We start from the raw sequence: 14,351 nt of genomic DNA on the forward strand, positions 1-14,351 counted from the left end.
TTAAAAGCAAATGTTAAGTCATGGTCATATTCTCAATATTCACTGTAAAGCCAAGCTTCTAAGCTTTTAAATGACACCTATTTTGTGTTGGTTAAGCAAGTGGTTAAGTAACGTCATAACTTAGTAGCGCCCCGGAGGTTAAGTAGGGTGACCATACGTCCTGTTTAACCAGGACATATCTGGCCAGGATTTCGAGAACGCCCAAAATGCCCGGGATTCGGCTTTTGCTTTCTACAGTCACCATTCATTATGTTTACATTATTACGTTATTTGACACTGACACGTACGTGCCAGCTTTGCAGGTCATGCATTCTGATTCACACGGATCCCGATCGAGACGAAAACACAGGAATTTTCTTAGCAATGCTAGAACGCACATCAACCGATCACTTTGTTTAGTGTTCATGTAAACACTACATTCAGATTAACCAATCGGAAGTAATTCAGTACTACTGAATCAAAAGGTGTACATGTAAACAAAATGAATGGCGACGAGAAAGTAAAAGCCGAATCGCGGATATTTTGGGCGATCTCGAAATCCCGGCCGGACATGACCTGGAATATGGTCACCCTAGGTTAAGGTTAACGATTAGTCGATTAAATGAACGCGAATTTAAACAATGATCGATTATGAGAATTTATGTAAATTGACATCCCTACTCAAAACAAAAGAAAAAGTTATTTTGTTTACCTTTCTACTTCATCTCTGGCCACAATGTCTCCTTTCTTTAGGGCTTTTATGGCGTACATGCTGCCGGACTTCTTGTATTCTGCCAACAGCACCTAACAGACACGCATATGATGACAGTTTCAGATAGGAAGAGAGCTAGGGTGAAGTTGACAGTTAAAAGAAGTGGTTAAAGGCGAAGAAGATCACCTTTCCAAAATGGCCTCTGCCAAGAACAGCAATTAGTCGGAAATCCTCCAGGCTCAAAGGGGTCTTCTTCTGTTTACTGCAATACACACAAACACACACATACTTAGGAACCACCAGATAGAGTTGCTTTATGTGTAAAAGGAAGGTTAGCCGAGAACCCTTATATCCTAAGCACATGCATGTGTGTCTGAGTGTACCCGTTCAGTGATTTGATTTGTCGCTCAGGAGTGGTGAGGTCAGGAGCAGAGAGGGGCTCAGTGGCCGCTTGTCGTTCCTGTGCCAAAAAGCAGAGAGAGGGGAGAGGTTACAGAGAGACGAGAGGGGCTAGACAGAAAGAGGAGTTGTGGAGAGTCTCTCACGGGAGTGCTTGTATCCGTCACGTCTCGCCGGATGTCCACCTTCATCGGTGAGTCATAGTCTAAACTCAGCTTCTCCACTGATATCTCCCTGTAACACATCAAACGTATAACTGCAACAAATCCCACATTCCAGCTGGTTCATCAGATCAGATCCACACTTATTTTTACATGAGTATAATACTTATACTAGTGTGCACTGCTTAGTTGCTCTCTAGTTTAGATTTAGACTTGGGTATCAGGCAAGCATTTATCTGTGCTGATATAAAGGATAGCTTACCTGAAAATTTTAATATACAAAATCCTGGCCATTCTTTTCCATATCATTCAAGTAAATGAATGTGATTTAAAATTACATAATAACAAAGAAATTGACTTTCTTTAACTGAAATAAAGTTGTATGAACCAATTTTATGATCATTTTATGGAAATTGAAGCAGAGATGAAAACTCATCAGGGGCGAAAACAGACAAAAAAGTTTCACTAAAATGTATTAAATATCAGCTTTAAAAATGTGGATTAATAGATGATTTTAGAATGAGGATATAGGGAAAAACTCTCCCTAGACAGTTTTTTTTAAAAAGAAAGAAAAAAAAGTTAACATTCGCACTTTTGTTTTTAAGGAACCATTCAATGATTGTAAAATAATAATAATATTAATAATTGTATATATTTTTATAATAATAATAATAATAATATTTTAAATATTTTGATTAAATTATAATTTAAAACCAATAACGAGAAACCACTATAATAATAATACTACTGTAAGTACAGTACAATACTGTTAAAGTACTGTAAAATAAAAAAAGAATTATTGAATTCAATTTACATTAAAAAATTACAATACCGATATTCATGGTTTTTTAAAAAGTCTTAAAAACTTTTACTTTTGACGGCCTTTTTCTCTTTTGTTAATGACAGATTAATCCACAATTCTCAGATGATACAGGCTTTAATTATTTTTACATGTCTATGAATACCGGTACACATGTATTGTGTGTGCACTGAATGTGTGTGTGATTTACCCTGTCTGTACAGTGTGTGCGTGCGGGCTGTAGGTTCCTGTGTTGTTGACAGTTGGTATGGCATTCCTCAGTAACCTCACCCATGTGCCGATATCAACGTTCATCTGCCGAGCTCGCAAGAAGGCCTTCCCTGTATGTGACCGCAAACACACACACACACACACACACACACACACACACACACACAAACACAAAAGAAAACAGCTTTGTTTAATCTCTGACCACTAGATGGAGCTCAAAACCAAATGATTCACATGCCAATGATTAAAGTCAACATGAAATGCCATTCTGGTCAATTTTAAGTGCATTTGGATAAATGAATCAAAAGATTAATGCATTTATTTTCAATAGAGAGAAATTGTATCTCTTACCCTGTTGTTTGGAGAAAACTTTCTTCTGCCGTTTTAGCCGCGGAACCCTCTCGATCACGGGGTTAAAGAAGGTGACCTGTGGAAGACAGATGCCATTTTAATGGTGCCCAGTAGTATCAAAGATTTTATTTGGTTGGAGTGTGTTTGTAAAGCAACCAATGCAATAAGCAGGAAGAGTGATTCCCTTTATGAACATAAGAGACATATTTTTGAGTGTGCAGTTGTGTGCGTACCTCTGCCAACAGCAGTCCCTGTGGTTCTAGCTCTAGTTGTACTCTGTGTTTCTGGTTGTCCAGGAAGTCCTCCAACTTGAGAAATTTCAATGCACACAGAGAGCGGTAGTCTTTCCAGTACACAGCGATCTCCATCTCTCTGGACTGCACACATAAAGACACACACATTGAAATATTTTAGTATTATTTAAATACTATTGCAGTATTTATTCATATTTTGAGTAGCCTTTAATCTCTAGTTTTTTCAGTTTTCATTTTAGTTTATTTTAGTCATTTTGATATGTGCTTTTGTCTTTTTTGTTGTTATTTTATATTTTATAATATATTTATTATATCACACAAACACACACACATATACATATCTTCATTTTTATTTTTATTTTTTTTAGTAATTTTTTTTTTTTTTTGTTAGATGCCAAGACAACATTTCTATTTTTTTATATATATTTTTTTTACGATTTTCATCAAATATTTATATTTCATTTTGCTTTATTTCAATAACCGGAACGATTTTTAATAGTTTTAGATAACAATAGTTTAGTTTAAGTTTTAGTCATTTTGTTACGTGCTTTTGTAATTTTTATATATATAGATAGATAGATAGATAGATAGATAGATAGATAACGATAAAAAAAGACAAAAGCACATAACAAAATGACTAAAACTTGAACTAAAACTTGAACTAATAAATATATACAAGCATTATTTTTTATTTGTTTTAGTCATTTTTGTACTTAAACTTATTTTTAGTTAGATGCTAATATTTGTAAGTTTTTTTATAAAATAGTTATACAAAAGTTTATTTCAGTTTCATTTCAATAACCAAAAATTATTTTGAATAGCTTCAGTTAACAATAATAACACTGACCAGAGAGATTTAAAAGTATTTGTTCAGCACATAGTTTCAATTAACAAATAATCGTACCGATATTATATATCCTGGCCAAAAAAAGACAAGCATGTCTTAATTTGCTTGGCTGTTTATCATTCTGCATGTTCAGTAAGCTTTCCCCTCTCCTAAATAGACAGAATAGCGTGTCATTGCTTGTGTAAGAGTTATCTGAGATGCCCCAGTTGGCGGTTAAGTCACTGATGCTTTTTGTAATTATAATTACAGCCTATTGCCTGGAGCTTTAATTAATGAAACAGACATTGAAGCTCTAATCTGTGTAAATCTACTATAAACTCACTCTCTCCAGCTCTATGGTGAAAGTCTGATCCCAGCCCTGTTCTCCAACCATCTTCCATGCCGTTTGGCCCACGACTGAGTTATCCATCTTCAGCACCGCACTCACCTCCGCTGCGAACACACAACAGACATCATTTCAGAAGTATGCCTATTAATTGAGATCAAATTAAGGTAACGTGTTATAAGCCATGAACCAAGCCAACCAGCTATGAGGTGAATCATAACATAAAGCTTTATTAAAAGCAAAAAAAAATAGAAAATTGGACAAAAAGACAAAAGGTACAAGATTGTGTACTTAACGGCTTTTATGAAGGAAACAACTACAAGCCTATGAACCATTGTGATCAATATAACAGACTGAAAAACAATGGAGAAATATAAAACTACTAATTTAAAGTTGTTGATTATATCTATAGAAACAATATATTTTAAGTTTATCGTGTCTAGCTTGGTGCTTGGACTCTTTGATTGGTGGAATTTTTGCACAGCATCATGGGTAATCTAGTTTCCCACCACAAATTCATCTGTTAAACATGATTATTTAAAAAAATAAGCTGAAATCATGCAATCCAACGGCTTCAATGGAAGCTAACACCATCGATTAGCGACCTCAGAGCTCACAGTAGGTCTGTCTTCAATAGGCAATCACCCCAAGTGTTATAAGCTCTGATGCACTACATCCTGTTCTGTTCAATGCAAAACTGTCATCGCACATGACAGACATAACTCACACATCACCACGGACTAATCACATTGCGAATGTTACATCCTCTACACTCACAGGAAAGTTCGTCTGTTTTGGGGGGTGTTTTTCCGCTCACACTGCCGCTGCGCCCGTACAGGCCTTTTCCACTCCGCATAAAGGACCGCCCCTCTCCCGGACTGTAACACGGCAACAACACCTGGCTGCCCCGGGAACGGCCGGGAACCACCTCCAGCACACCCATACAGCCCAGCAATGTGACCTGAAGAGTGCCTGCACAAAGATACAAAAAAAAATTAGGAAAACAATCAGAACTTAGAAGCCAGTAGCTGACAACTTCTACTAAACTAATTGAAATAAACATTGTGTTTGAATACCAGTGAGAGGAGAGGGTTTGGAGAGGGTGCTGTACTGGTTGTGCAGGTAGGGGGCGCCGTGTCGGGAGCTGAATGCTGGTGAGGAGGCTAAAACCAGCTCCTCTTTAATGACACATGCTTTGGGATGATCCTCAGGAAGTTCTGCCAACCGCCGATCTAATGAATCTCTCAGCAGATCCAACCTCTGAGACGACTCGCTCAGACGACACTGAGCCTGAAGAAGCAGAGAGAGGAAGAATTACTCAGTGCATTAGACTTAATTACTCACTTAATTGGAAAAGACAGTGTTTACCTAAATAATAGGAGATAAAGATGTAACTGAAAGCTACATGCCATTTTTATAATACAATACAATACAATACAATATAATGTAATATACACTACTGTTCAAGTTTGGGGTCCGTAAGATTTTTTTAAATGGCTTCAAAAGATTTTATATAATGAATTATATAACATTTATTTAGCATTTATTTGATATATACAAAAATACAGTAAATACAAAAATACTATGAAATACTATTACAATTGAAAATAACGGTTTTCTACTTTTAAATATTTTGAAATTAAATATAGTAATATGGTCATTTATTCCTGTGATGACAAAGCTGAATTTTCAGCATCATTACTCCAGTCTTCAGTGTCACATGATCCTTCAGAAATCATTATAATATGATGATTTGATGCTCAAGAAACATTTCTTACTGTAATCAATGTTGAAAACAGTTGTGCTGCTTAATATTTTTTTGTGGAAACTGTGATACATTTTTTCCCAGGATTCTTCGATGAAGACAAATAAAAAAACAGCATTTGAATTTTTTTTTTTTACAATGTAAAAAATCTTTCCTGTCACTTATGATCTATTTAACGCATCCTTGCTAAATAATGCATCCTTGCTAAACAAAAGTGTTAATTTCTTTTAAAAAATTACCAAAAAAAAGTACTGACCCCAAACTATTGGAATGACAACGCAACACAATATAGTTTTACCTCTGACATGGCCTTCTTGTCCTGTACTTTACTGGCTCCGAGAAGTCTGAGGACATTTTTGGCTCCTTCAGCGACAGCGTGCTCTACACGGTAATGGTGTCTGAGCTCCTCAATCCGTAGCTCCATACCACATGGGTCAGGCTTTCCTGAAGAGAAACACACACACACAAACATATTTAGGCAATCAATATCACTCACATTCTGACAGCAAATTACACAAACTATCACATAAGCCAGAATGTGTCACAGCCATTGTAACCCCGTAATTAAACAGCAAGGGAGAATTTATTTCGAAATCAAATTGTTTGAATTAGAGAACATTTATAATAAGTGGAAAAAAAAGAAAAAGAAAAAAAAAAAGGTAAATATTTTATTTTGCTTTTTTAAATTTAATAATCCTTTCATGAACTTTGAAATATCTTAGAAATAATGCTGAATGTTAAATATTTGTTCTTAATTTCATGTCATAAAACGTTTTCCTCAAATTGAATTAAAACCCTAAAATTTAGGGACATGTCATTGAAATGTCATATCAACCACCCATTAACCGAAATGAAACTGAAACTGAATGTGATCTCAAAACAGACATTAAATCTAAGATGCATTAAAAGGTACACAAGGTCATGTGCATCTATCAGACTTTGAAGAGGGCGAGGGATGATGTTGGATCAGGACAGTGAGCTTCCATATAGTAATTACTATACTTATGCAAACTGGGGGAGGTGATTGTATATCATCAGAGGTCTGCCATGCTGCCAGCTACAGACTTTTAGAAATAAGAGGATTATTAGAGATTATAAACTGAAAGATTAAGATGCTATGGTGTTATATTATTCTGTCATACCATCAAAAAACATTGACATGCTGTTCTGGGTTTATATAAACATTTCTCTGTGTCTGGCTGCAATCCAAGCAGTTCAAAGCATTCCCGAGTACAGGGAATATTGTCAATCTTCAAACATAAACGAGACTACAGGCTGTTTACAATTTCTGATTTACATATATTTTTAATATAGTTGAGACTAGATGAGCCTGCTTGTGTGTGAGAGAGTGCGTGTGTTTGGACCGCCTAGTAAACATCACCCAACCGCCTAGAGGCAAAAAGAGACAAAAGGACGAGTTTGAGCGAAAATGTCACTTGAATTAGTGGATTCATAAATATGTTTAATAAGACAGAGAAAAAGAAGTAAAGAAGGATTGACTGCGCCAGTTTTTGTGTCCTAATAAGGCATAAAGCTGAATCAGGTGACAATTTCATAAACAGACTCTTGACGAGTGCATGTGTGTACATGTACACATTAAAGGTGTATGTGTGTTTATACGGGAGTATTTAAGAATGTGTGTGTGTGTGTGTGTGTGTGTGTGTGTGTGTGTGTGTGTGTGTGTGTGTTAACTAATGCTTCTATGAGCCTGAAACATGGAAGCCTGTTTTTAAATCATACAGTCCCTGGTCTATGTCTAATGATTTCATAAGCTATAATTACTTTAAAGCATATACATTTTTGGTTTTTGTGTTATTATCATAACGCAAGGGAATTTTCAATTAAACCAAGATAACATTTCAAATGACAATAAAAAATTATAAGTATTAGTCTTGTTTTCCAGGACAAACATCCTTAAAACCAGATCCACTTACGTTAGAAGTAAATCTGCATACGATATTATTAAGACACTATCTTATAAGAATGCATCTTTCTTAGGAAAAATAAAGTCTTTAATGCTCACCAAGGCTGCATTTATGTGAGCAAAAATAGAGTTACATTTTAAAATAACGGTTTTCAATTTCAGTACATTTTAAAATGTATTTTTTTCTGTGTTCTAAAGCCTAATTTTCAGCATCATTACTCCAGACTTCAGTGTCACATGATCTTTCAGAAATCATTCTAATATGCTGATCTGCTGCTCATAATGCATTTATTACTATTATCAATGTTGAAAACAGTTGTGCTGCTTAATATTTTTGTGCAGATCGGGATTCTTTCATGATTAGACAGTTCAAAAGAACAGCATTGTAAAAGTCTTTACGGTTACTTTTGATCAATTTACTGCATCCTTGCTGAATAAAACTATATAAAACAAAAACATTTATTGTAAAAGAAACAAATTATTTTATGGTAGTGTATGTGGACAATGGATAAAATACTGTGTACTAAATAAAATGTACTTTAACTTACAAGTTAAAGCTATTTATTTAATGGTTACTGGGATACATTTACTTCATATGAAAATGAACCAATTAAAAGTAGGTAAATTATTTGTTATTTATTAATCTATTTGAATGTGACCCCTTATTTGTTTGTATTTGTTTTATAGATTACTGCTTTTTGGTGTAAAATCAAGTGGTGTGTGTGTTTCTCAGGAGTAAAGGAAATGGAGAGCGGGAAACGACTAACATCAGTTACCTGATCTTCTGTGTGTGTGTGTGTGTGTGTGTGTTTGATTCACTCTAAGCCAAATGGGGTCATAACATACATTTATTGATCCGTATGACCTGCACTCACTGCTTGTGCATAACACTGTACACCTGACCAAACACACACACACACACACACACACACACACACACACACACACACACACACACACCTCGTGAGATTCAGGTGGTTATTGATCTGTTTATTTCTCTGCTCATCTATGAAATCAGACTCTAAAAGCAACAAAGTAGTAGCACACATACACACACTCAGCCGTACCTGGTGTATCATCATTGTGTTCGTAGGCCTGCACTGTTTTCCGGATCTGCATGCGGATGATGTCAATCTTTGTCTTGCTGTCCTGTAGCATCTGCTGAGCTGTCTGCAACATCTTCTTATCCTGACAACCCACACACAGACACACACACATCATTAAACAGCAGTGTTGGGGAAGTTACTTTTAAAAAGTAGTGTTTGCTCGTTACTCGTTACTTTTTAAAAAAGTAATCCGTTACTTTACTTAGTTACCCCGTTTGGAAAGTAACTTTTTACGTTACTCGTTACTTTTACGTTACTTTTATGTTGCTTGACTTTGGGCAGAACCCAATATCTGTTCCTAAATATGTAGACATAAAGTTATACAATGGAGGACATAGGCTAACAGGTAATTATTTTGTGCTCTTTATTATAAAAAATAGTATCAATTTCAAAAGAAAAAAAGTCCTTCTCATTGGCGCTGCTGTGTGCGGCAACTTTTATTCTCAGCCGGCTCTGCATCATGGGGTAGAGTGCGACACTCCGCGATGAGCCGCGTGCTCGCGCCACTTCTCTCCGCTCCGCTTCCCCTATCCACCGAACTTTAAATTTCGGCAACAGCCAATAAAGCTTCCCTGCTCTCTAACACCGGTGCGAATCGCGTCTTGATAACATAGGACAAAATGATATAGAAGACATAAGCTTAGTTTTCAGACATACGACTCACTCTATCAAGGGAGTAGGAGAAAAAAAAGAGATTTTGAGAGAAAATTTTTTTTTGTTTGTTTAAAAGTACACATATTCAAGCTTTCTATATATTTCTCAGGTCTGTGAGACAAGTAGCTTATGAGTTTCGGTTCATTTACAGTATGGAGAGGAGCTCCAGTTCACGCGCTGGTGCCGTCATGATTATTTTGCATGCCATATTTACTTATTTATTAAAATCAGGCAATTAATTGGTTGGTAAAACATTGATTAAAATTAAGATACAATTAATACAAAACGAAATTCGTTTTAAAGAAAGTCTTTCTACAAAAACAAACTTAATAAAGTGGTCTAAATCATGTCTCCACACTCCATTTATCTCCCGATATATTGCACAAAATTATGATCTTACTCACGCTTTTCACTTTTCATATAATCAACATAGATTAAATTATTTATTTATTTATTTTATTTAAACATAAATATGAAACTAAATAGTTTTCTTTAATTTACTTCTTATTTAATTCAGCCAACTGGTTGATAAAACATTGATTAAAATTAAGATACAATTAATACAAAACGAAATTCACTTTAAATACAGGTTTTCTACAAAAACAAACTTAATAAAGTGGTCAAAATCATGTCTCCACACTCCATTTGTCTCCCGATATATTGCGCAATTTTTTAATTTAATTTAATTTAAACATAAATATGAAACTAAATCGTTTTCTTCAGTTCTCAACAGTTCTCTTCTCTCAAGCGCGCAGCTGAGGCAGTGTCGCTGTCAAATATATCCATGGGAAAAGTAACGTTGCGCCGAATTGAAAAAGGAACTACGTTTCGTTACCAAATTTTTAGTAGTAACGCGTTACACTACTTTTTACCCAAAAAAGTAGTTACGTTACTGTAACGCGTTACTTTGTAACGCGTTACACACAACACTGTTAAACAGTGAGTAAACATCTTTTGACAGACTGGCTCCGTTCCAAAATTTAGTGAGCTGCCTTGCCACCTACATAGAGCAACTTCATGAGCCATGCAAATAGCATTCAGCGCTGGAGTTTGACATTAGCTGAAAATTCAGCTTTCCCATCACAGTAATAAATTACATTTTAAAACATTTGAAAATAAAAGAAGTTTTTTTACTGTATTTTTGATCAAACAAAAGCAGCCTTAGTGAGCATAACTTTCAAAAATATGCAAACACTCTTACCAACACCAAACTTTTGATCGGCAGTAGAGATTAGAGTTCTCTACGGGCCTGAAAATTACAACCCGACCCGACCCGGCCCGTGGCTTTTAAAGCCCGGACCCGATGTAACCCGACACATCAACATGAATTATCTGACCGAACCCGGCCCGCGGCCCGACGCTGCGTTATATCCGTTATAAACGGATCAACGCATTTTTTTTTTCTCATACGCGTATTATCATGACCAGCAGACGGGAATTCAAATCAACCTTTAATGTTCACGCCTTGTAACAATACAAACAACTGAAACAATAAACTTTAAATATATAAATAGGCTATATAAATATGACTTAAATAAAAATCTTCACACAATAATAAATAAAAAGAACTCAAACATGTAACATTACCCAGCCAGCAGGCGGGCTACTTTTCACACCACACAATTTTTGAAGAGTTTTTAAACAAAATAGGCCTAGCCTACAAACATAATCGTATGCTTACTTTTATTTACTTTTGACCAACTCCATCTTCTTCTCCAGGCCAGGCTAAAGGCGTGCACGCAGCGGCATCAGGTCTGCCTCCGCCCCTCTCCATGATGCACGTTGCACGCAGTAGCCAGCCTTTCTTTACGGTGCGATGATTAATAAATGTTTTTTTTTTTCACTGAGCGGAAAAGATTAAGCCCGACGTCCGACCCGACACGAGTCATTTGTTTATATTTTCGACCCGAAACCGGCCCGAACCCGCGGGTCCCGTCGGGTTTGTCGGGCCGACCCGACCCGTTGAGAACTCTAGTAGAGATCACTACGTTTTGGAACAGAGCGTTTGTGTGTGCATTTGTCTACCTTAGTGGAGCCATTGGCATAGATGGGGATCATATTTTCAGCCCCCTGTTTGACTTTGAGTTCGATGTTTAACTGCCTTTCCAGGGCAGCGATTCTCTCCTTATGTGCCGACGATCTGCTCTCTGCTCCTGGAGACTGAGGAACATCATCTAAACCGCAAGAAGTGAAAAATTACAGTTAGCCGTGGGTTGAGGGATTTAAAAATGGGACTTGCAATGTGTAAAATCAGTTTTTTTATGAAAAAACATGAATTATTAATATTGCAGTCATCTATAATTTATTTTTAAACATATGTGTTTTTGTTGGATTTAAATATTTATGAGTACTGGAATAATGGATGAGCATAATCTAAGTAAATCAAAACATGACATCAAATTGTTAATTAAATCTTTTATGTATGCATGTACAAATATATATACACGTGTGTGTATGTATATATATATATATATAGATAGTTAAAATGGATTAAGTTGTATGTTTAAATCTTAAATCTCGTTGACATTAAGCGGTTTATGTAATAATATTTTGTTATTGTAAAACAAAAATTTGACTTCTTAAAATGAAATTTTTTTTTTCTTTCATGAAGTCACTACGTCATCTTCCCTCATATACAGCAGTGCCCGACTACTAACCACGTGAATCATCCGTCCCTTTGACGACAATATGAGCATCCAGCTCTTGTAGTTGATCGTGGAGCGTTTCCAGACGTCGATTGGAGCTCCGCAACTGACTCTCCACCTGCTGAGCATTTCGTTTATCTGTAGTGGCTCTGCGGAGATTCTCTGCCCCCTCTTTAATCTTCAGCTCCTTACGGATTTCCCTACGGATTCGCTCTCGCTGTTCATCCAATCGCAGCTGAACACTCGTGTCAGAGAAATCAGAGCTGTGGTCCAAGCCTAGCTGTTCTAGTACCGACAACCCACCAGGATCACTCTGCAAAACAGAAAGATGAAGTTTAAAGATAAAGCAGATCAAATTCAGCTTTACATATCCTAAGAGATCTTAGTAATTCACTAAATGCATTAAGATCACTTTGAATGTTGGCATGAAGTCTTATCCGCATTGTAGCTTATCTGGCTAAGAAGTGTCAACAGTAAAAGACCATCTGACCAATGTTCTTGTACATGCTTTACATGCTGTTGGGTAAAGCTGCACAATTAATCGTAAAGCCCGGGAAATACCAAGTCAATGTCAAAAAACTAGCGGTGACAAAAGCTGTGTTGTTGCCTGTCGTCAGCCAAAAAGCTGCGGATGAACACACCAAAAGGACTTAAGGAAACTGTCAACTAGCACGTGCATGCTAGACCAACGCTCAAATGTCTCAACACTGCCTGACAGCCGACCATTGGCTTGGTGCGTCCCAGCCTTTAATCGATCGTGATCAGCCTTTAAACGATCGTGATCAGCAATTTGCTGTCTATTAAACCTTTGACAAGTACGATCACAGCGAACATTCAAATCCGCCTTGGCGCTGCCCCAGAGAGAGCAGCTGTCATGTATGAAACTTCATAAACAGTTTTTTCAACCACACAGTACCATTATTTCTGTGCTATTATAATTCAAATTATCACAGAAGTACTGGTATAAAAGTTCTGATATAAACACTAATGTTTATGGTAGCGATCAAAATAGAATAAATCATCTTTTCAAAGTAAAGATCGAATCAATTATATCATTACACCAGTAGGTGGCAACAAGTGACTTAAATTTATTTGTAATTGAATCATTCATTTGAGATTTGTTAAGAAACAAAAGCCTTTATGAGTGAGTCATTGAATCATTCATTCAAAACTATTTCTTTTTTTTTAAAACATTTAATTCAAAAAAATTAGATTAATTTTATCAGAACCTCTAGCAAATTACGTTATTTTGTTTAGTTATCTATTCAGAATCGTTGGAGAATTGTGATCTCTATTTAAAAAAAACAAAAAAAAACATTGTGATTCTCAATGTATCCAGAATCGTGCAGCTATAAAGCTGTTAATCTGAAATCTACAAGATCTGAAAAAAATATAAAAACAATGTTTCCAAGTTGTACAAGAAATTTGGATTATAAAATGGTCAAAATCAAATCAATCTTTATAATGTCTTAAAGGAGAACTCGGTAACTCTAGCGAACTCTAGTCACTTCTTCGCTGATTTTCCCTTTTGTTGTCGCATGTTTTCCCCACGAGCTCCCCCTACAGCGTATATTTCACAACACAGTCGTAAAAAACTCATTTGCGGCGGCCTCCTCCCCCTCTCTACCGCTGCTCATGTGCGTTTGTTTTGATCGGAGCAAGCCAACTGTATCGCGCGGAGCTATGTCTACCGAGGTGGGTAATCTGGTAATACATCATACATGCGTGTGTGTTTATGTCGAATTGCCGTAAAGCAATTTGTGTTTCGCGCTCGTTCTCGTTCTAGTTCTCGCTTCTCACGAGACTTCCAATTTCTAACTTGCCGGGACGGTAGTGTTGCAAGTTGCAAGGTTGGTTTTCCGCCTGGGAACGCTGGGGGGAGCGGGGAAAGTCACCAATATCACCAGAACAGGTTGTTTAACCATCCAAATGATTTCTAGACAGTTTTATTAAGTTAAAAAAGTGACCAAGTTCTCCTTTAATATCTTCATGCCTTATAGTCACATTTAGCAGAATTATGGCAGAAACGTATTTAGCAGAAACTGGGCGTTTATATAGTTCACATTTTGTGATGATACAAGCAATCAAACAGTTTAGATAAATTGCAAACTTTCCCATTCCACTGATTAGCCTACTTCTATCTTGGTCCCTTTAAACACAACTTTGATTCCTGGTGGACTGATATAAACGAGCACCTTG

At 36.4% G+C, this 14,351-nt stretch overlaps 1 protein-coding gene across 3 annotated transcripts in view; it reads right to left on the reverse strand.

Annotated features, from left to right (window-relative positions):
* pkn1a (protein kinase N1a) overlaps positions 1-14,351 on the reverse strand; it is a 48,715-nt gene that overhangs the window by 6,273 nt on the left and 28,091 nt on the right. For all 3 annotated transcript variants that reach the window (XM_082163511.1, XM_082163509.1, XM_082163510.1), the window contains exons 2-15: positions 12,165-12,465; positions 11,533-11,681; positions 8,815-8,935; positions 6,122-6,267; positions 5,135-5,348; positions 4,836-5,030; positions 4,056-4,165; positions 2,866-3,009; positions 2,633-2,708; positions 2,262-2,391; positions 1,237-1,324; positions 1,075-1,151; positions 878-953; positions 692-783 (exon numbers count right to left, since the gene is read on the reverse strand). In XM_082163511.1, coding sequence (XP_082019637.1) covers positions 692-783; positions 878-953; positions 1,075-1,151; positions 1,237-1,324; positions 2,262-2,391; positions 2,633-2,708; positions 2,866-3,009; positions 4,056-4,165; positions 4,836-5,030; positions 5,135-5,348; positions 6,122-6,267; positions 8,815-8,935; positions 11,533-11,681; positions 12,165-12,465 — 1,919 coding nt within the window. The remainder of the gene's footprint in view (positions 1-691; positions 784-877; positions 954-1,074; positions 1,152-1,236; positions 1,325-2,261; positions 2,392-2,632; positions 2,709-2,865; positions 3,010-4,055; positions 4,166-4,835; positions 5,031-5,134; positions 5,349-6,121; positions 6,268-8,814; positions 8,936-11,532; positions 11,682-12,164; positions 12,466-14,351) is intronic.

This window comes from Leuciscus leuciscus, assembly GCF_965113295.1.
Source record: "Leuciscus leuciscus genome assembly, chromosome: 3".
NCBI lineage: Eukaryota > Metazoa > Chordata > Actinopteri > Cypriniformes > Leuciscidae > Leuciscus > Leuciscus leuciscus.